The sequence below is a fragment of the Phaethon aethereus genome, assembly GCF_964289735.1.
Source record: "Phaethon aethereus genome assembly, chromosome: 2".
Classification (NCBI taxonomy): Eukaryota; Metazoa; Chordata; class Aves; order Phaethontiformes; family Phaethontidae; genus Phaethon; species Phaethon aethereus.
This window is the reverse complement of record NC_138582.1, coordinates 52,083,532-52,106,989: the sequence shown is the minus strand read 5'-3', so window position 1 is coordinate 52,106,989 and position 23,458 is coordinate 52,083,532. Positions and strand designations below refer to the sequence as shown.

The 23,458-nt window shown below is 40.6% G+C and overlaps 1 protein-coding gene across 3 annotated transcripts in view; it reads right to left on the bottom strand.

The window, feature by feature from the left end:
* Window positions 1–21,942, bottom strand: part of SS18 (SS18 subunit of BAF chromatin remodeling complex) — a gene marked incomplete at both ends in the record, with an annotated part of 45,568 nt that extends 23,626 nt beyond the window's left edge. For all 3 annotated transcript variants that reach the window (XM_082015464.1, XM_082015465.1, XM_082015466.1), the window contains 4 exons: window positions 3,175–3,328; window positions 17,066–17,150; window positions 18,415–18,491; window positions 21,874–21,942. In XM_082015464.1, coding sequence (XP_081871590.1) covers window positions 3,175–3,328; window positions 17,066–17,150; window positions 18,415–18,491; window positions 21,874–21,942 — 385 coding nt within the window. The remainder of the gene's footprint in view (window positions 1–3,174; window positions 3,329–17,065; window positions 17,151–18,414; window positions 18,492–21,873) is intronic.
* Between the last annotated feature and the right edge of the window lie 1,516 nt (window positions 21,943–23,458).

Genomic DNA, 23,458 nt, shown 5'->3' with positions numbered 1-23,458 from the left:
GTCCAGAGAAGGGCTACGAAGCTGGTGAGGGGTCTGGAGCACAAGTCTTATGAGGAGTGGCTGAGGGAACTGGGCTTGGTCAGTCTGGAGAAGAGGAGGCTGAGGGGAGACCTTATCGCTCTCTACAACTACCTGAAAGGGCAGGTGGGTCTCTTCTCCCAAGTAACTAGTGATAGGACAAGAGAAAATGGCCTCAAGTTACGCCGGGGAGGTTTAGATTGGATATTAGGAAAAATTTCTTTACTGAGAGAGTGGTCAAGCATTGGAAGAGGCTGCCCAGGGAGGTGGTGGAGTCGCCATCTCTGGAAGCGTTCAAAAAACGTGTGGATGTGGTGCTTCGGGACATGGTTTAGGGGACATTGTGGCGTTGGCTTAATGGTTGGACTTGATGATCTTGAAGGTCCTTTCCAACCTTAGTGATTCTATGACTTTGAGAGAACCTGTTGACAATACGCAAACACCTGTTATTCAGGAAGGTGACCTACAAGTGCCAGGACAAAGGTCAGAGAACCCTACAGCTAGTCTTACCTTTCAACCTACTACACACAATAGAACAAGCTCAAGACATCAGGAAGATTAACATGCCACCAGCAGAACCCAGTTCATCATCTCCTTCCAAATCCAGACCACCCTTACTTCGCATCACACAAACTCAGTCAGTGTAACTCCTCAGACAGTAATTATTTCAGGTATAAGCCATAATCTGTCACAGGTACAGCTAACACTCAATTCCACCATAGGCTGAGAAAGGCTTGTCATGACTGCCTTGCCTTTTAAGAGGACACAGACACTCATTTATCAGGGGATGCAATTAAGAGCCTCAGCAGTACTTCATGTCCTTTATTAACCAGAACACAGGTATGAGAAAAATCATCCTTTGCTCATTAGGTAATGGGATAGGTCTATGGCAGAACTTGAAATCAACTTACGCCCTGACCATCACTACACAGTTCTTTTAATCCTCCCATCAACCCTTCCACCCATACTCAGCCCTGTGGAAGCCTCTACCCAGACAAAGCCTTCCAGAAATCCTTATCTGGTATTTTTAAGAGCCTGCATTTTATTTCTTCCAGACTGCTCAACTCGTGGTTGTTGACCCTGGAGTCTCTCAGTTTGCACCTTAGTGACTTTATTTTTTGGACATATCATCTCTTCAGATATTTAAGGTTTTGTATCTGGCTTCTATTACAAAGCGTCTACATAGCTTTAGAGTAAGTGCCCTATAAACAGAAAGCAAATGCATACACTGCAGAAATGATTACAAATACATGTCTATGAAATACACAAAGGCTCATATGCAGGCAAACTAGCAAACACTTAGAAAAGAAAATAATCATTCAGCTATCCACTTCACAAGATTATTCTGTTTCCCCTTCTCCAACGCCTAACTATGAAAAGATTTTAGCATGCCTTTCCGATATGAGAGATGCCCTCATCCTAAGCTGTTTATCTTCACATCCTCAGAGACAACCTTAGAGAAGGGAAGGAACAGACATGCAAAAAAGGGAATATGTTGGAAGAAAGGCTAAATTAAAGCTTAGTTGGAACTGTATTTAAGCATCTGTCTAGGTGAATACAAAAACAAACCTATTTACCTTTCACATATTTTCATAAGAGCTCTTTTCTTATTCTATCTAATTACAAAATATGTATGTTTAAGGAGTGACTTTTCTCCCCTGTGGCTCTGCAGTGAAGTCATTATGCTCACATTGTGACTTAGTAATCCTTCTCCTTGGAAAAGATCATTATAATAACAATAATATGATTACACTAGAGGGTCAAAGAGACTGATTTGTGAGAGGCAATGCTATTCTCCATGGGAGCTGATGGATCTTAGATGGATAGAGGACTCCACAACCAGAATATTGCTGCCCTACTTAGGGAGCAGCATATATTGCTCTTTCCACTTCCAAATGCAGACCATGACCAACATGTATGATGACACTTAACTTCTTCTCTAGATCTTTTATTACACTTTTTACACATGGCCTCTGGAGGCTATTCAGCTACTCTTCTCAGAGAAGCTGTCACTAACACTACCAGGTTCATTTTAATCAAGATTTGCACAGAAATTGGTTCATTTTAATCAAGATTTGCACAGAAATTAAGGCACTGCAGCAATCATCATATTGCTTCCTTCCTATTAAGTTTTGCATAGTTATTTACTGTGTTTGCTGTTATGAAGCTTATCCTTGTGACCACCGAGATGAATTTTCAAAGATCCTTTGATAGAAGTTTCCTTTCTTGGAAGAATCAGTACCTTGAAGAGCTTCTATAGGAAAAGTTCCTCCACATAAAAAAAGAATGAAGGGGTCCTGAACAAAAGCAATCCTGGGAATGCAACTGTAAGCTGAAAGCCAATTCACATGAAATAGCCAGTATGACTTTATGAGCAGAAATTCTGGAAAACAGCCCCTATATAAAGAAGCAAGCTTTTCCAGGGCCTACTCCATTCTGATCTGACTGCTAAAGGGAATAGTTACGCCAAAGCCAGCAGTGGTAGGTACAATGTGGAATTTTATCATCTTGTTTCACTGCTTTGTTTCTGACTTCCCATGCACTTTTCCTTTTATTACAAAACAGGATGGCATAAAAACTGACTTAAAATTTACACCTAGAACAATAATCTGCAGGCCATTTCTTCACAAATCCCTTACAATTCAACACATCTTCAATAATAAAGAACACAGAGGATTACTGGAAGCTGGATGACTTTCTGTATAAAAGTGATCTTTTTTTTTTTTTTGATGTTTACCCATGTTCGAAACACCCTTTTTAAGATGTATCTATTTTATGATTATCTAATTATTTAGCTACAATGTATTTCACATTATCTTTTTATGGAAGGATTTGTGTTCACTCAGCCACAGGCCAATACCTTTCCCCAATAAGCCTTCTAAAGCCAGCTGTACTGCGCCGTTTCAAACAGACTAAATTTAGCCAGTTCTGTTCATCAGAGGAATGCTGTGTGTCAGCTACATCAAAGCCCAAGGGCAGCCTGATAAACACTGAATACAGGTCACGTAGCTCTGTAGCTAACAAACTCTAAGAGAGCTTGTACTCGGGGGCATTCAAAGCAGTTTTGTCATCAACAATCTAGTATCCCTTGAGCCCCCATGTCGTTTCAGTTGCCAGGCAACGCTGGTGTTAATGTCTTAGAGGAGAAAAACTTACCAGGCATCTGGCCGTTCATCTGGTTCTGCATGTGTGGTGCAGGCGGGCCCCCACCTACCATACCATCTGAAGACATGTTGTGCGAGCGCGGAGGTGGGGGAGGGCCGCTCTGACTCATCCCTCCCGGACCCATAGGCATATTCTGTGTGGGTGGCTGAAAGGAGACAGTTTAGTCAAACACCAGAAGCAGTTAGTCTGACAAATATATTGTATGTACATACGGTCCAGCAGTTGCCTATATTGTTAAGTGGGGGTATGAAAGCAAGCACTGAAATGCGTTTCCTGCTCTTTCTGATACCTTTTAACTCCTCCCAATATTAATTTTGGCAAAACGTTTAGTATTTCAATCAATTTTACATGAAGTACCACATGCAGACAGCACCTTCAAGCTTCAAGATTAAAAAAAAAAAACCCCCACCAAACAACAAAAAACCCCCAACAAATCAATGCCTCATTAAAAAATTATACCTGAATAGTTTTAAGAGTGCTGGAGTCACTCCCCCTCAGACACACAAAAGCTTTCCTTCAAAGCAACATTTGGTGAACAGAAAAAAAAGAGCTCTTCCATTGTAATTCTCTCACATCAACAATTTGCTGCTGTTAACAGACCTTGTACCAGGACAAGACAGGTACAACATGTGATGAAAACCTCTGAATGCTCATAGACGAGCAAAAAATTTGCACCTGGGTGTGGTAAAATGTTTGCGATCTCTTCCCCTCTCTCCCCCGAAGCGCTGAAGGCCTAGTTCATAATTTCGTGCCAAACACCCCCTACAGACTGGAAGCACATTAGTGCTGGCCTCCAAAGGTCCAGAGACAGCTGCCTAGAAAGGATGTTTTTGGCAAATTTCCTAATGAAATTGTGAGGAAAATAACTGAATAACCTTGAGAGTTCGGAGAGAGAGAGAGAGCAAGAAAAACAGTAAATACGAGGGGGAATTTACTATTAGGTTCTACTCACAGCAATGTAAGGAGACACAGACACTGCTAGTAGCCAGCTTTGTTTTCCTATTAAGAACACCTGCGAGACTGTACGTTCCTCCTCACATACCTCAGCCAAATGCTTTCAGGGGAATAAAAACCACCTCTGTGAGAGCAAATGCCTGGGTCTCTGGCTTTTGAAGACCCTCTCTAAAAGGCCGTAACTATTGATGCCAAACCCTTCCTGTGAGACAACCATGTGCGTATTTTTCAACATTTCTCTTCATAGGAAGAGCCAAGGGGAGGGTCCCCAAGAACCCATCTCGCACAGCCACCCTTACACCCACGCCTACTCAGGACATTCATAAAGACAAGATGCAGTACAGTAGAAGAGAGTAACCCTTTCCAAACGAGTGTAATACAGCACTTTTTGGCCTTGAAGATGGCAACATCTGGGTAATACAGACACACACACACACGTATTCACTTTGCAGGGGGAAGGGGGAAATGGTATTAATTTATTTTTTCAACATTTCTTCAAATACATCAAGCAGGTATTCTTTTCCCCACAGTATTTTTAAAAATTCCTCTAGAAATCAATGAAAAGGTTTTTTCCAGCAGGAGGAAGGAAGAAGGAAAATGCATGCAAGTAGATGACTTCTCTTACTAAATTCCTTTCATTTCTCCATAAGAGAATGACCTTGCATCAGCAAGTTTATTCCTCATCCCACAGCAAAAGTAGCAGAAGGTAGAAAAGGTAAGAGTGAAAGGCAGCTCTACCCTCTGAACAATGTGAGTGAAATGCTGCTCCATTCTGCCTGATCTTCCTCCACTAGTGAGCAACCAAAGTTAAGTCTTTCTTTAGCAGAAGAGTTGTCTTCCTTCCCTTCACCTTCAAAAAGCTATCATCCTACTTTTGCATCTAACAGAAATTATCTAAAATTGATATACAAAGAAACAAAAACAGAAAAAAAGAGACTAGTTATTTTTATTTAGAAAGTATTTTTGAAATACCAGCAAAACCAACACACTTGGTACCTCCACATGAGCAGCTAAAGCTCATAGCTTAACAATAGCCCCATTTCAGCAAAGAGAACAAAGCCAAAAAACAAAGTTGAAGTATTTTCAGAATTAAAATGAACTTCTTTGATTCCAAGTATAAATCATCAGTAAATCCAATGTTCATAGTATTTTCCATTATCAGCATGTTGTGTGACGTACTAAAACATTTTAGATCATAACTAGGTTTTAGCAGGTGTTTCTGCAGGTTTTTAGCAGGTTTCCTGCAGGTGTTATTGCACAAACATGGGCAAGCCCCTATGCATGGAAAGATGGACCAAAAAACCTCCAAAGGTTATTTGAGACAAAACTATATATCCCAACTCTGAAATTTGTTCTGGAAGTTTTCAAAACAACTATTGTTTAACATTAAGACAAACACTGCAGCGGTCAAAAAACAGCATTGAGAACACACACATTCAAGGACAGGGGGGGAAAAAAAAAAAGTATTAAGGCTTTAAAAAAAAAAATCCCAGTAGATACAAAAACCTGCAAGAGACTTCACAAACCACAGGGAACTGAAAGAACCGAGGGAGTAATTAAAAACACACAAAAAGGTACTACTAGAAAATAATTTAGCAAGAGGAGCTTCTGGATATGGAAACAGCCCAAAGATATGTGTGAAGCCATTTCAGATTCTTGAAAATAGTGCAAGAAAAGGGTCCAAGCTTCTAAAGAATTCAATCTTTCATTAAACTAAACTACCTCATAAGATGACTGGAAGATAGGCAAACACTGTATCTCCTTTTATAAAAGAGGTAGTAGAACCAATACTAGAAATCAAACCCGTGAGCCTTGATACTCAAGCTACAAGTACATTGATGACAATAATTACAGTATTATAAAATCATTATAAAGGATGATAAAAATAAAGATGAGTTACTAAAGTGTCAATATAGGGAAGCTGTATCTTTCTAATCTATTAGGAATTTTTAGATAAGTTAAACCACTTAGCTGCATATTTAACAAAAACTTCTTAATACAAGTTTTTTTTGTCAAAGCCATTTGGAAAAATATGTTGTCCAGGGGTACACTCTTTCACTGATCAGAATCTGCTCAAAGGAAAGAAATAAGCAATAACCTCACATGAAGCTCAAAGAATAAAGGAACATATAGATATCCCCTGAAAATATTGGTTAGTAAAAGTCAACATTTGAAGATGTTGCAACATTAATTAACGAAAATTGTGGAAGAAAGAATGAGCAGAATGGTGCCAGCTGAAATTCAACAGGGATAAATATATGGCAATTACACTGAATTTTGAAGCACTCTTTCTTCAGAAAGAAGGAACTCCTATTGCAACTGATCCAAGGGGGGGGGGGAATTGACCACTACCCAGACAGTTTGGTGGGAAAAATTAATTAAAAAATAATCCATAATAACTACTCAAAATACCTGTGTTCACTTTCTGATTACCAGCAGTATTTGTTATAGGAAAAGTGAGGTACAACATGCAAGGAAAAAAAAAAAGCCATGGTATTTGTGACCATGATATGTTAGATTTGAGGAAAGCAATCATAAAAGAAACTGTAAAAGCAGAAGGAATCCCAAGACAAGCAACCAGTGATTAAAGTCTCTGAATGTCTTTCACCTGAAACAAATCAAAAAGGGCTTTTTTTTAAACATTGAAAAGAAATGAACGTAAGAGGATATGACAGAAATACAATTTAATGTACGATACATACAAAAAGTAGATCATCCAATTTATGCTTTAACAACAAAGAAAACCCCAGGAGAACGGTCAATAAATTGAGAAATAACATTATACATACAAGACACCACATAAATCACATAAACCTGAAGAATTCATCAACACAAGACACTAGAAAAAAGTTTAAATAAGATTCAGAAATAATTACACATGCATATATGCAATCAAAACAGCTATATTATATAGGATATTTAAAAGTGTGTTTTAAGCCTTCATGTCAGGGTCATAAATCAATCACTACCTGATAGTAATTAAAAAGAAGTGTCTACTGCAGATTTAATTATTGCCCAGTGAAATTCCTTGAGAGTGTTTTTCTACTGGCCACAGCCAAAAGAAAACAAGAAAAAATTGATTTTAAAATGGCAATTTCCCTATTTCCACCAGATTGATCAGGCTTTTACAGGTGATAAACTTCTATTAAATCATGTTTAATTAAAAAAAAACCCAAACAACAAAACCCCAACCAAACAGCACACACACACACCCCCCCCCCCCACCCTACAAAACCTGGGTCATTTAACCTTTTCTGTTCTTTACAGTAGTTAAAGAAATTGACTATCCCCAGTAATATGCACTACAGAATCAATATTACTAAGGTTGGAAAAGACCTTCAAGATCATCAAGTCCAACCATTAACTCAACGCCACTATGTCCCCTAAACCATGTCCTGAAGCGCCATATCCACACGTTTTTTGAACACTTCCAGGGATGGCGACTCCACCACCTCCCTGGGCAGCCTGTTCCAATGCTTGACCACCCTCTCGGTGAAGAAATTTTTCCTAATATCCAATCTAAACCTCCCCTGGCGCAACTTGAGGCCATTTCCTCTCACCCTATCACTAGTTAGTTGGGAGAAGAGACCAACACCCACGTTGCCACAACCCCCTTTCAGGTAGCTGTAGAGAGCGATAAGGTCTCCCCTCAGCCTCCTCTTCTCCAGACTGAAGAACCCCAGTTCTCTCAGCCGCTCCTCAGAAGACTTGTGCTCCAGACCCCTCACCAGCTTCTTTGCCCTTCTTTGGATACGCTCAAGCACCTCAACGTCCTTGTTGTAGTGAGGGGCCCAAAACTGAATGCATTATGCACAATGAAGACCTTTTCAAATACAAAATGACCACACAGTATTCAAAAGCCAAATATAAAGAAAAAGAGGACACCCCCACACACACACACTTATGAAAAAGAGTTACACAATATGAACCCTACCCATTCAGTCTAGATATGAAGGGTGAAATGACATTCAAATGTGTTACGTTAACAGAACCAAAGGCAAAACTACTTCCCTTTTCTGCTGGATGAGTGACAAAAAGAAATGGAAATTAAAATCACTGCTGATTTTATTCCAATTATGAAGTAGAAAATGTTAAATATTTTGCTATCAGTAAAAAGTAAATTAAAGAACTAGAGGACATTAGACATAGCTTCACTTGCTGCACACTAACTTTTGGCTCACTTCCCTAAATACACAGATTACTATTTATAGCTGCAATAAGCATTTCAAATTTATCAGAGCATGAAAGAAAAATTAAAAACATCTATTTTGTCCAACTCTGGAAATCTGAACACAGAAAAAGACTGAAACTGACCTGCAGTTGTTACAAAAACAAAAAAGAAAGAAAATCTAACATTTTTTTTTCTCGTAACTGACAGCTTTCGGCAAACAATATCCTATTAAACCCAAAAGTTATTTGAAAGCATACACTGAAAACAATATCCAAACTGCATTTTTTAAGAGGTTTTTCTTTTAAATAATAAATTGGATCAAATGCAAGACAGCAAACAATAAAAGCTGCTGTGGTAGAACTGTACAGCTGGAACTTTCATCTATCATCTCTTTTCTGCCCTACCTTATGAGATTTTTCTTACCATCAATAGCAGGTTGAAAGATATGTTTATGGAACATTTACTGTTATGAAAAATAAGATGGAATACCAACTCAGTTGTCAATAAAATGTAAAAAAACATAATCAATATAAATAGCAATATTTAAAGTACACTATCAATACAGTCTTCTTGAAATTCTCTCAGGGTAACTAAAAGCTACATTGAACACAAACATAAAAGCCTTTTGATCTTTCTAAGAGAAGCTCTAAGTCAGGATTTAATCAGTCATCTTTGTTTTCGGTTCTTAAACACCATTTTCTGCAAAGCAAAATACCCCATCCCAGGAGGTGCCCTGCCCTGATAGTACCACAGCACCTGTCCCCATCTCAGAGAACAGTTCTCTGTTGATAGGTGGTGATGGCACCTGCAGAGTACTTACTGAGGTGTCAGACTGGGAAATAAGGCCATACAGGAATACACTTCTGAGATTTGAAAGAGGCGAGATTTATTTAATTGGCTTATGACTCTTCTTCTACAAGGTGCAGGGTATTCTAGTACTGAGAGTATCTCAAATGAAAAAAAAATACAGAACCTCTATCAACTCTCAGCAAGTGTAGTATTTGAGGGTAGGGAGGATTTCTGCATGAAAATCATTTACAATCATGTCTAAATAGCAAAGTTACTTACAAATGGAATTTGTGTTCTCACTGTTGGAGTACCAGTTGTGACACTAGCAGTAAGGAATTCTAACTTTAGAATGACAACCAGTTTCTTAATCTCGATTTCTATCAATAGCTTCAAAAATCAGAGGAACTCTGACTTAATATTTACACAAATTGTTAAAATAGCGCATAATGTAATACTTAAAACACTTTGTTTAAAGCGGAAATTGGAATCTTTAGTTGTTTCAAATTGCATCTATCACTGTATAAAAAGATTTCACTGTACAAATATTCTTTGGCATCATTTTAACAACAGGAAAATTTAACCCTAAAATACTTGCCCCCATAGCAATAGCTCTTCCGATACTTAAAAAATAATCACACAAAATTATTAACTCTTGATATAACTAGAAATTCTTTAAATCAAAAGTTAAATAATCTGGTACGAATTCAGCTGGTTTTATTTTCAGTGACTAGGAATATGTTAACTGTGGACATTGACTTTGGGAACACTGAGCTATAGAAACTACAAAACTTCAGAGGTACTCTATAATTCCCCCATAAAATGCAGTTCCCATCTGTCTTCAAAAGCAGGAGCTTTCTATTCTACAGCTGTTTACCTCCTGCCTCTTTGGCTTTTAAGACAGTTTAACGTATGGTCCAGTTTTGCTTGTGTTTAGTAATCTAAGAGAAAAACTCCACGTCTATTCCAGCTAGAAAGCCTTATGTAAACTCAGTTAAAGCAGAAAGAATCCTGCAGGACCCTCAAAGCATTTCACTGGGGAAACCACAAAACGACAGATACCAAGTCCTTTAGCCTGTATGTTACCCGACTGCCAGGTACAGTTCTCAGCAAATTGCCTAGGGTTGAAATACATATTTACTGTGCAGATACTGCGCTAGAGAGGCAAATCACATCTTCAAGTATGAAAGAATTACACTTTAGAGTATACTCCTAATTCAGACTGGCTGCTGTTTTTACTGATTTCTCAAACAGCCACAGAAGTTAGTAGGCAATGGAAGTTGGTTTTTGTGTACGGTGCACTAGCTCCCCATGTGGACACACCTGATTAGCAATACATGCAGAGTAGTTTACAGAAGTTAGCAGTCCTCTTACTTGAAGTACATTAATGGCCTATGAATTCACTCCTAACATGCTAACAACTTAAATTCCCATATTCTGAATTTTTTTCTTTTTTAGAAGTGGAATTGCTGTCCTAAGAAGCTCCCTCCAATTGCTCTCCATCTCCCAGTACTACCCTTTCAGCTGTGCCAACACAGCCACATATATAGCCCTGTGGTTAATCTGAACTAATCCAGAATGAAAATATCCCCCTTTCCACCTAATAAATCTGGACTGATTCTTGAGACTTGTTTGAAGACTGCAGCTGATGGTAGTACAGCTCTGGTTATGTCAGCATAACTACTACTATCAAAAGGAAATCTTGTCAAAAAACAGCTAAACTTCTTTCCAACATATAAAAGTATCTTTGGAGCAAACAACCAACCTGAAAAGAGTGATTGTTGTTATACGACCATGGCATATATGGATAAACTGAGGATCTACAATCTGAAAATTCTTTTAAAAATGCAGCATACCCAATTCTCTTTTGCTAAAGCAAGATGACAGTATGAGCCCCAAAAGAGAAATAACCCACAATACTTAAATCATAGCAAACTTGGTTGTTTTGCCTTTAAATCTTGCAAAAAGCTTGTACTAGTGACAATTTTACAAGATTTCCTTCCCATAATGAGTAATTTTTCAGTTTCCTGGTATAAGCAATGGATGTTTTCTTTCATGCTCCAACCAAAAAATTAAAAAAGAAAATCCGAGTAGCTATTTGTAAAACTAATTCTCTTTTGGTTAATATCCCATAACCACTTTTTTTTAACATACGATGAACATGTAGGCAGAGTGTTCCTTGAGAGATCAGAAGTCAAACAACATGCAAAGCCTCTAAGAAAGAATACGGATACAGAGAATCATGAGCTGGCCTTGGAGCAAAGACAATTAAGTGATACAGACACACTAGACCTCTCTGTAAGCACTTCTACAGCTAGATTATAATGCACTGCTTTTATGACTGGTTACTGCAGTCATACCTAAGAACTGGGCTACTGACAGAGATGAGATTTAATTCTTTATTGCTTACAGACCCATAATATTGTTCAACTTCAGGAGAAGTCTTATTTACCATTTTGTTCAAAGCTCTGAGTCTGAGATCACAAACACAGCGGTAACACTGAACTCTTAGGATAATGTGGTACTACAATATGAACCTAAGCATCCCACATTTCCCATTCTTTAGTGACAAAGCCTAATTAACTGGGGGGTAGAGACTATTATCAAAGGAGGCTTACCCCATGTGTTTCTTGCTCACGAAACACGGGAAATATTTTTTGCTACGCAAAATCAACGTAGCAAATAAGGAGGTAAAGTACAAAGAGTTGGAAGAAGGAATAATAAAGAAATTATGTTCTTCAGGAAGGATGCAAGCACAATAGATTAGCTTTTATCAATTACAGATTTGCACTAGCTTGATAGTTTCTAATAACAGTACAAGAACATGAAACTTAATTTCTTTTACCCATCCCAACCACAGTGGCTCTACTTACCTTTCGTGTGAAGAGCAGCAGGAAAGTTCCTTGGAGTGTATTCGCATAATATGGGAGGTATGAATAAAACATCCTTCCTCCCTTTCTCAAAAACTCCGCTACCTAACGTTTCTCTTTGAAAAAGTGTTTAGAAATTATGATTTCTGGAAACCATTTAATAAACATTTAATCAGAGCAATTATTCTTCAAAATCCAAGCTCCACTTCTGACTAATAGCTCACTTGCCTTTGACAGGAAACATTCAACCTTTCTTTTGCTCTGATCTCTATTAATTCAGTTTACAAGTAGCTGAACTTGACTTTGGCATGCACTTGTGTTCTGAAAGGCTAATGCAGAATAATACACAAAGCAGTATGGTGTATCTGCTTTAAAACTAATTTAATCAACACACTAACATTCAATATACACGAAATTAAGCCAGAGGTTTAAAGACCGATGCCAGCTGTGATCAGCAGGAAACCAGATTACCATGAACAGACTTTCTGCTATACTACCAGAGACATCAGACTTTCCCAGGCATTTAGTACATAACTGGACAAGAATTTTATTCATTTAGGATTCTTCTCATCTTCAGTAACAGGAGTTTTATTTGCAAATTTTATTTTAGGCTAATAAAACTGTGCCATATTTCTCTTTTCTGGATGCCGCCTTTGCTTTTTTCAAGAAAAACAGTATCAAGGTAATTCAATTAACATATATATTTTAGACAACTTCGGGTTTTTTTAGTAGCCTTCATTTTGAATGAGTGCACTGTTCAGTTTCTAAGACTGAATTGTTTCTACAAACTAATCACATCAGAAGTATATTAAAACCATAGATTGAACATTACCCCTCTGAAAAATACTAAAGTGTATTTAAGATATGAGACTTTCAACTGACTGAGTAAAGCCATTCTTATATCGAAGACTCCTATTCAACCATCCAAACTCTGCAGCTTTAAAAAAAAAAAAATCCACCACAAAGCAAAAAAAAGTCTTCCAGCAAGGAACTTGAAGAAAAGTTTTATTCAGATGCTAGTAATGATGTTTACTACTTCTACTTCTTGAAGGAGTTTCTTTGGAATTAACCAGCATTTCAGTGTTTGTTGATGTTTGGGTATTTATAAAAAGCAATTGCCATTCTATATAGAAGTGTTCTGTAACTAAAGTGGCATAGACTCTGCCCTAATCTGTGTGACAAGTTTGGGAATGGCATACATTAAGGGATTTCACAAGTCCTACAAAAAACATTAGTTTTGAGAGAAGTACCTCAAGCAAGAGAAAAAAAAATCACTTTAAGTCTATTAATAACCTTTCCAATATTATGAAATAAAAAAATTTAATGCAACGTGCACATTTTTCTACAACTTGGACACAAATGAGTCACTTCATATACAGAGTTTATAAAAGAAACTAGTACGTCATAGAAGTCAGTAATCATCATAAGCATTTATTTTCATCACCTTCTTGAAATACACACTGAAATCAAGTGCTCTACATGCTGACAGAGGCAAGGTGCATGATGTAAGAAAAACTCTAAGAAAAAAAAAAAACACTTTTTTGTTTAAAAAACTTAAAACAAGTGTTCCAAATCAAGTAATTCCTGCAGACCTCAATATTTGCCTGTTATAAAACTACCACCAAGATGAAAAGACTGGAGTGCAGCACAAAAGCTCCCCTCTACTTTTCCCAGTAACATGATGGTCAATGGGTTGTTTTCCCATGAACATTTAGGAAAATGAAGACACATGGGGGAGGGAAAGGGTCCAAGTGTAAAACATTGGGGTTGTTTTTTATTCAGTAGTTTGCAACTGCTTTTTAATGCCACTAAAACACTCTCTCTCAAGAAAACAAAAAATAAAAAAAGTCAGGGAGGATAAGATGCCTGTTCTGCAGTTTGAGATTTAATGTGCTTAAAAACACACGCACACAATACTTCACTAAATATTTTTGGAGGTTCTCTTGGAAGTCCCAGTAACAAACTTAAATTGCATCTTTGCTCTCTACAGTTCAAAGAGACTAATACTTTTTACTGTTGCCTGCCTCAAAAGTAGCACCACTGAAAATAAAAAGAATGCAACAGTGTTGTGTTCCTTACCATACAAGCCCTTTTTGGTATTTACCACCCCATATGGTGGTGATAAATAAGACTTTCGACTACTGTCGAAAGAGAATAGCTGCCATGACTCAGAAAGAGGCAGCAAAACATTGCATCAGCTTTACATGTGGACTTAGCCACCACTATCCAGCTGGGAAGACACTCCAAAGCAGCCCTACCCTTAATAATGCTGCTGTTCACATGGCTGAGATAAGATGGGCTGACTCATGAAGATTAACCTCACACTTCTTTTGTCTCCTGATGTGAAGTAAGGTCTCTTATCCCAGAAGTCCTAATTTAATGCCCTAAATTTATCCTGTTGTCTTTGCATGCATGAGCTTTGTTATGTCACTGAAATTTCAAGGTCCTTCTAGTTCCCTTCACCCACACCCTGCAATGCTTGCTTCCCCCGTTTCACCTTTTCCTCATCCAGGCCCCCTTTATAGAAGCACAAAACTATACTTTTGTTTAGTGTAAGATTTGTCTTGTTCTCCACAGGCAATACCACATATTCAGAAAGGATGTACAAGCGTTTGATTAGAATAGCGCATTCTGAAAGATGTGGACAGAGGCAGAGAAGCTGACTTTTTTTACATTCAAAAAAATCCAACATTTATGTCCAAAAGACAGGAAGGAGGCAGTAACTATCATGAGTAATCCTGACAGAAAATGTGAGGGAGAACACACTACAAGCATTTTTCCCAACAATATGAAGCATTAAGTCTAAGGATTATTGTGAGAGGATACAATGAAGTTACCATCAGGTTCAAGTCATTTTAGCTTCTGTTAAAAACTTCAATGAACCCGATCACTTATCTCTTTTGTTCAGTGTGAATGCTATCTTATCAGCAGTATTCTCTTTTCAACCTAATTTTATTACATAACTATTACTTTTTATAAAATGCTTTAAGTTGTGAAATTTCTTGAGAGTGTATTTATCTGATTAAAAAAGAAAAGGTAAGATTTAAACAAAAAAGTACAGTTTACTAGGGGAACCATCTTCCAGCCATGAATAGATCAGACACAATCCAACTTCAGAAGCCATCCAGACTCAAGCCCTCCTAAGTTAGGTGTGATACTACTGCAATGGTCATATGATAAAGTTAATGAATTTTACTATTAAAAATAATAGATGTTTATACACACAGTACCTTGCTCCGTATTTAACTGTTGCCATGCACAACCCTTGAATTTAGTAGAGCTGTTCAACAGCTGACACAGAAGCATGGTGAACAGAAACATAACACTTGCAAGTCAACTTGAGCCTCATCAGTTCTTAAATGGAAAGCCAATAAAGGAACAGAGTCTGAAGTAGTTTATCTTGCATTATAAAAAGCAGTAGCTCACATGTTCCCAAGTTCTTCTGGCTAATATTTGTTGGAAAGACAAAGAATTTAAAGAAGTTTTCTAAAAATTCCAAGAAAAAATTCATTTTATGTAATTATGTTACCACATTTAAGACAAATCTTCAAAGATTTGACTTTGTAGATCAGAGTGTCTATACTTAGGTAAGACTGAACATCTAAATTTCATTTTTTATTTTAGTTTGAAAGAAAAAACAAAAAGCTTCCTTTTATTCCCCCCTCAGTTCACGAAAGCTGACTCCCCCAGCTCCCACCAACAAAGCCCGCTATGCTATTCCTTACCTTCAAGATCAAAAATGCACTTCAGTCCTGACCCACAAACATTTTTCCCAGCCCTATCTTCATTTTCTTTTACGAGGAGAATGTCATCACATTCAACTGTAAGAACAGGGCTGCTCATCAGGGACTAGAATAAGGTCAAATTCATTTCTAGTTGTCATCGGAACCAGGATATGAATTAAGCCTCCAAAGACGTATTAGTTGAGTAATACACACAGCCCTCTTAAAGGTTTCTTTCCCTCCTCCTCAGTTACAAGCATGGATTTATAAAAAGAAAAGCCTCTACAGGCACAACAGGTTGGACATAATGAAGCACTGTTTCTATAGTCCTCTAGGTATCAGCTTGAAAGGATGCTTCACTAGTAACAATGATTGGAGAACACTTCTCCAGAGACCAAAGAAAAAGTAATTCAATTTCATTTGGTGAAAACTGGTATCTAGGAATGGCTGTTTTATAGACATTCTTTTTAGCTTCGTATTACAGAAATGAATCAAGACTATATTAACTCAAGAAAAGTCTTATTACCAAAAAACAAAGAACTTCCTTGTGTTACTCACAATGAACTCCCCAAGCTTTCTGATTAACAAGCAAACAGACAGCAAGCTATTTTAATGTTCGTTGTATCTTTCCTTACTGCTCCATAAACAATGGAAAGGGGGAAAAATTGGAGGTATCTTATAAAATAAAGAGTTCAGGAATACAGATTCAGAAAACTCCAGATTAAAAAAAAAGATAAGATAGCAAGCACTATCCAAGAAATGCTTCATTTGTCAAGCAATGCAGTGTTTCAAGTTAAGCCTGTGCAACGTTATTTCTTGCATGTTATCAGTATCCACCTTAAAAAAGGTTGTGCCTGATACAGAAGGGAGGCAAAGAACTTAAGAGACTTACCTAGAGTACAGGAAAGCAGACAAAGATTTACCAAACCTCCTTCCACTGAGACAAAAGAATGGATGATACTACAGGGCGGGGGGGATAAAATATCCCCATACCCCTACCTTTCCCTAACGTAAGGGGAAATACAGAGTACTGCTGTAGGAGCTGACAGACCCACATCACTAGAGTTCTTAGTTGAGAAAAAAGAAACCTATCTATGAGGCAGGCCAGATAACCTACGCACTGCACATTTAATTCAGAATATCAGTCTTCAGTTAAACAAGGCAGATTTTGAGTAAGTCCTAAACAGGGACATTACTAGACAGCACGAAGAGATGCTGCATCTTTTGTTCACTGTATAGTGTGTCAGAGGCTAAATGTTTGGCCACTGCCTCACACACTTCTGTGTGGTGGTGTTTTGTTGTTGTTTTTTTTTTTTTTTTTCCCTCTCCAGGAACTCAAATTAAATCTATTCCCTACTTTTACAGTGTTTTGTACTTACTGCTGGTAGTAGAGACTGCATGTTCTGGTTGGAGTCAGCTATAGTGGCTAGGTAAACCAAGTTTGTATGCAGCATCTGCTGGTATCTATCAAAATAAACAAAAGCAAGACAGATCTTAAATCATGAATACAATAACATCAGAATTTATTTTAATTCTACACATGTAAAGAAAGTTATCTATGTAAAATACGATTCACGAGACTTACAAGAGTACCATTATTAGGAATTCTAAGCCTTTTCCCTCACACTTACCTATTATCCAACCTTTCCCAAAGTCTCCATCAAATCCATGCCTGTATCTTCTCTACAACTTCTCTCTTGCTATGAAAAATCTAAAGTTGGGTGACACTGCTCTCACCTATTTCACTTCCTTCCCCAAACTAAGTCACCAGGAGACATATAGAGTGTGTTTGTGCCTGTTTGGTGTGATTTCTATCACAAACACTAGGTAAAGAGAGCTCCTCCTATGTCCCCAAATGGAAGATATCATAGATTTATGGGAATCCTGACCAAGAACATTTAATCAGGACCTCAAGCTTTCCAAGTTTGCTATGGAATGACTTTTTTCCCCACAGAAAGACATTCCAGAGTCTCAACATCTAGTCCGCAGTCACAATAACCTTGAAAGCAGGCAGAGATTATGAATATGTAACTACAGGCTTGCAAACAGCTGAATACAATAACTGTGCTACAATAAAAGCATTCCCTTAAAGCAAAAATACCTACTATTTATGAGCCCACTCCTAATTCCTAATTAGGGGCTCAAGACCCATACCACGATGCCTTGTCTGTCACGTGACTATTTTATAAGAGTGCCATGCCAGAAAAGAGTGATCAGAAAACAATATTCCTTAATAGTTTCACTCCTTCCACAGTTCTCTCAGGTCACTCTCCAGAGACCCCACTAGACAGCAAGTCCACATGGGATATTCTGGCAAGACAAACTTAATACAAGCCTGTTTTTTCTTGGGCAAGTGATAAGCGGGTAGTTTTCAAACATGCTATCAAGAAGAAGAAAGGAGCATTCCTACGTGATTTGAAAGGTTTGACAAGAAAGCTACCTCTTTCACAAGGTGTAATTATGAAGCAGAGGAAATAGCTCTTGGTTATATAGTCCCCATTTTTATGATCATGATCATGACATCAATTTGCAGTAGTCAAGTTGCAACATTCCAGTGATAGAAGTGATAGTCATACAGCAAAACAGAAAAATTTTAAGCATAGGATCTGCAGCCATACTTTCCTATTCTTCACATCACAGTTCTCTACAAGGTGAGCTAGACAAAACAAGAATGATGATCTAGACAGAAATTCACCCAGTCCACAGTAGATTTGGATTAATGTCTTACTGAGAGCATTCAGATGTCTTTCCTTTGTTCTGATAGTCCATTATACACTGAATAAGATGGTTATTTTCATCCAGCATCTGAAACAATAAAAGAAGTGTGGAGTAAGTTTCATGAAGGAACTGAAGATAAAAATTTGAGACTCGCTCCTCTTAAGAGTTTTTAAAAACAAATAAAAAGTAAAGTAGTATTCCATAAAGTTCTACATCAACCATTTATTTATAGAACACTCTTTTGCTCCCATCTCCCCCCCACCTCCAATTAGTTTTACAGCTTTCAGTTTAAGGGTTTCACATCACCATTATAGCTACATTTGTGAAGCTTCCCATTCAAATACCAATGCCTGTCATACATCAACTTCTTATAAAGTTTTCAAAGTTCTGCATTTCTTTGTTTGATCACTACCAAGAAGTTTACTTAAAAATTTAAGTAATTTCTTTTCTCCTTCTAAAGCCCACAACTGTTCATAAATAAAAGGCATTGAAATTGCTATTGATACAGACTGAGCTTACCATACAGGTTTGTTTCCAGGAGATGTGCTGGAAAGCTAGGCCATATTTACATTAAGAATCTCTAATTAAACTGCACTTCATAAATATTCTGTATAATGGGCACAATAGATATATTATACTTCAGAAGCGTCCAGAAATATGCACATATGTGAATTCTTTTTTTTTGCCAGAAAAGTGAGTCCTAAAATCATGGGAAATTGCAAATCTTGTGGCTTTCTACAAAAAGCTCACAAATTCAAGGTGTTCCAAGCTCCAAAAACATTAAAAAAAAAAAGCCTGGTTTCCTAGAGCCACACATTCCCACACCCATGTCTTTTTAAACACTCTCCCACACTCTGATCAAGAGGCAGCAGAACCATGGCTAATCTGAGCTACCAGCCAAGTTACACGAGTCAACTGAACTAAATGAAAAATTTACTGCCAAATGGAAAATTCTGCATTGGTTTCATAGAATCACAGATCGGTTTGGGTTGGAAGCGACCTTTAAAGGTCATCTAGTCCAATCCCCCTGCAATAAGCAGACATCTTCAACTAGACCAGGCTGCTCAAGGCCCCATCCAACCTGACCTTGAAAGTTTCCAAGGACAGGGCATCTACCACCTCTCTAGGCAACCTGTGCCAGTTTCTCACCACCCCCATTGTGAAAAATTTCTTCCTCATGTCTAGTCAAAATCTGCCCTCTTGTAGTTTAAAACCATTACCACTTTCTTTTTGCAACAGGCCCTGCTAAAGAGTCTGTCCCCAGATTTCTCCTTATGCTTCCTCTCAGTGGAAAGCTAGTTTAGATCCCTTTACTCAGCTGCTGAATTCCACAAAAATAATAGGATCTTGACCATCTCCAAGACTTTTTCCTTCTTCCAAAACATGGTTGAGACTAGCCAAAAGGCTCACGCTTCCTCAAGAAAAGCACAGTCTTATTACATCACCTTTATTTCCCTAGGAATCCAACCTAAACAAATTCGGGGAGGGGGGGGGAGTACTGACACTTTTTTTCTTCCAACTAATCCACTGCTACCATGAAAAGGGTACAGAGTCAGAAACCTCATGCAGTCTACTCAGGACTTATACCCATGTAAGAATGAGCCAACCAGCCGAGTCTTCCTAAATTCAAACCAGTAATGCACAAGAATTGACTAGAATGATCACTGAAAAATTATTTTGCCTGAACTGCTGGATCTGGAAACACTGTCATTAAGCACTAAACACAGACAGAACTGCAGTATTTTGAGTTACTGTCTGAGCCTCAGAAACCAGGCAGAACTATAGTTGCACACTCTGAACAGGATCACAAACACACTGCTACGCAGACACATTTCACGTGAACTAACATCAAGTTTTCTAAGAAACACAGTGGCCATACTCAGGAGAAAAAAATAAGGAAAAAGGAGCCAATACCTTTGATACCAAAGCCTAACAGGGCACTCGCTAAGGAAGCCTTGAATCAAGACTCTCCTCAGAATGTCTCCCAGCTTCCAAAGGAAGGCAGCAAATATTTAAAGCTTAGCAGACAGGTAGACCTTCAGACTGCCAGTTAGACAGCTGCACTCTTCACAGCCACCATGTAAGCTGGACCTCTTTGGGGGTTAAAAAAAGGAATGCTAGGGCCAAGAGGAAAGCAAACAAGAAGGAATACAACTGTATCCTAGATAGGGCTGCAGGCACTGTTTTATACAAGTTTGATTGAGCAGCTGCTGATAGAAAATTGAAACAGTTCTTTCAAAGAGTTATGAACACCTACCATCAAAAGAGAACTTAGCTTCCAGCTGGATGAAGCCACCTCCAGGGCTTTTGACAGCTTATGTACATTACAAAGATTCTTCAGCTTTAACTATACTAGGGTTTTGCCAGCACACCTCCATCAAATTAATGGTTTGACTACAGCAGAAGAAAAACTTAAAATCGTCTGCGTTCTCCATATGCACCTCAGAGACCTGAAGTCTCTACTGACTACCTTTAGGCAGCTTTCCACCCAGTGGGTTTGTATTTTTTATCTACACTTCTCAAGCACTGACTTCTGCTACAGTATCCTGCAGGTCTCCAGTATAACTTGGGTCTTCTTTGAGGTCCCAATCCCTGCAACACCTGCCTTGTTGACTCTCTCATCCTTTACTGAATCATAGGTTAGCTCTATCTACCCGAAAGGCTCGTGCACAAGGAGCTTGTAGTAATCTGAAATCCGATTGATTCATGGCTATTTACATGACACTGCGAGTCTTCAGTTAAGTTTCGAAATAGCAGCAAGTTACCAGCGAACTTGAACATGCTCCTTTACGTCTGCCGATACAGAACACGGTGGATTATTACAAATCCTATCCACGCTCTTCTTCGCTTGCTTTAGCCAGTTAACTTGCTCCCTCCCACAAAAGCTTTAATGGAGTCGTCCAGAGTCGCTGCCATTAGCTCCGACCATAACGTTCTTCGTTAACAACGCCTAAAAGTTTCAGGGCAGCCTTAGCACTAAGCGGACCAAGTCAGGGCGCTGTAGTCGCGGCTCACCCCGCGGAGGCAGAGCCCAAAGTTAGGCAGGCTTTAGGAACAGCCCGACTAAAGCCCGACTTACAGACACTCCCCTCAGGAAGAAGTTACGCGACTCCTCCGTTTCCCCACCGCGCCGGGCCGAGTCCTTACGGGTTTACCCACGCCCGCGGCCCCGGGAGCGCTGGGGGCAGCCGGGGGGGAAGGCCCCACCCCGCGTCCCACCACAGCCCGCCCGGGGCCTCCCCCCGGCCCCAGCACCCCCACACAAGGGCCAAAGCGTGGAGAGGGAGCGCCTTGACCGCCGCCCGCGCCGGGCCGTGCCCCAAGCACAGTGAGCGCGGCCCGGTCGCTCCCCGCCGCCAGGGCCTTGACGCTCCGGGGCGCCGCCACCCTCCTCCCCGCGCGGCGCGGCGGCAGGAAATGCCTGCAGCCCCCGGGGCCGAGCCGGGCCCTCCTCTCCTCTCGCCCTCACCTTCTGGATGGCGGCCGGCGTGATCTCACCCTTCCCCCGCTGCCTCGGGGCCGCGAACGCCACCGACATGTCGGGCCGCTACCGGGAGGGTCCGTCCGCCCCTGCCCGCCCGCTCACGCGTCCCGCGAAACCAGCAGCAGCGGGAGGCGGCAGCGATCCGGGAAGAACGCTGCGCGCGGGGGGCGGGGGCGGCTGCCCAGCGGGACAGCCCATCCCCGTCCCGCCGGGGAAGGGTTAAGGAGGACCGACGGCTCCTCCCCCTTTCTCGCTGCGAGGGGGGAGCCCCATGAGGCCGTGGCCGTCTGAACACTGCTCAACCAAAATAAGGGGACCGAGGGTCGGTCTGCGCCATTTGAACACGACCTCTCCTTGTCACGCGACCTTCTTGGCTACCCCTTTCCCTCCGCGCCATTGGTACGTTCCCGCCCAACGCGCCTCAGCGCCGGACAGGCGGCGAAGTGGTACGGCCGGCGGGGGGGATGGGAGCGCTGTGGTGCGCACGTTACAAGGGACGCGCTCCGGCTGTGTCGAGTGGCGCGCTCTCCTCCCCCCTCCACCCACCGCCGCAGTTGGTTGCACCCGCGCAGCCCGCTCTGGCGGCCGCGCGGGGCGGGGCGGGGCGGGGCGGTACCTCACCTCAGGGAAGCACCGAGGGGCGGTGGCGGTGGTGGTCGATGCTGCGCTCCCCTGGCGAGGCCGCGGCGGTTTCGGCGTGGCACTGTTGGGCCCGCCTGTGAGGGGAGTTGGCAGCCGTGCGCCCGGTGCTAACCGCCGGGGGAGGTGCGGCTGCCGCCCTGACACTTTTGCCGTCTGCGGTGGCTCTCCTTCGGCAGCGCCTGTGCTGCCGCCGCTGCCAGCGCTGACAAGTGGGGGGGGGGGAAACATGAAAAAGAAGTTGGAGCTGGCAGTGTGCGACCCACGGCTCTTTGGTGTGGGGCGGCTTTTCCTACCGACCTCGGCGGCTGCAGCTTCCCTGTCGTGAGAATGAAACGGAGCAAGGAGAAGCAGTTACTGCTGCGACTTGAATAAATTATAGCCGCTGACATCAGCCTTGATTTCTTTTTTTTTCAGCGCGGCCACTGGAGGGAATCGGTTTTGCCACAGAACCTCATGTACAACTTTCTGAAGTTAAAGACTGTTTCCAAGGATGAGAGTTTCATACCCAACTAAAGCATTTTAAATCATCTTTTTTCTGGGTACATCCCCTGCTCAGCCTGCCTGCTTTTCGGTGCCACACTTACAGGCTGTGAATACTCTGCTTCCCAATCCATGGCCTTTTTTGAACTGATTTCTGCTCTTGCCGTTGACAGAAGCATGTGCTGCTGTGGCTGACGGGACACTACTCGGTGGCATGATACCACACCACAGAATGTGAATCTTGTTCCTTACTCAGTGCATTGCTTGCTCTGTTTCTCAGCTGTTGCTGGATGAGGTCCCTGGCTCTTCCCTCAAGCCCTAACCCTTTTGGTTACAGCACACTTTTGTTAGTGGCATCCGTGGCCACCCCGTGGCTGGACAGCTGCTTCCCAATTGGCATGCTCCCTCCTCAGACTGTTTCTAGACTGGCTCCTTTCCTCAGCCCCAC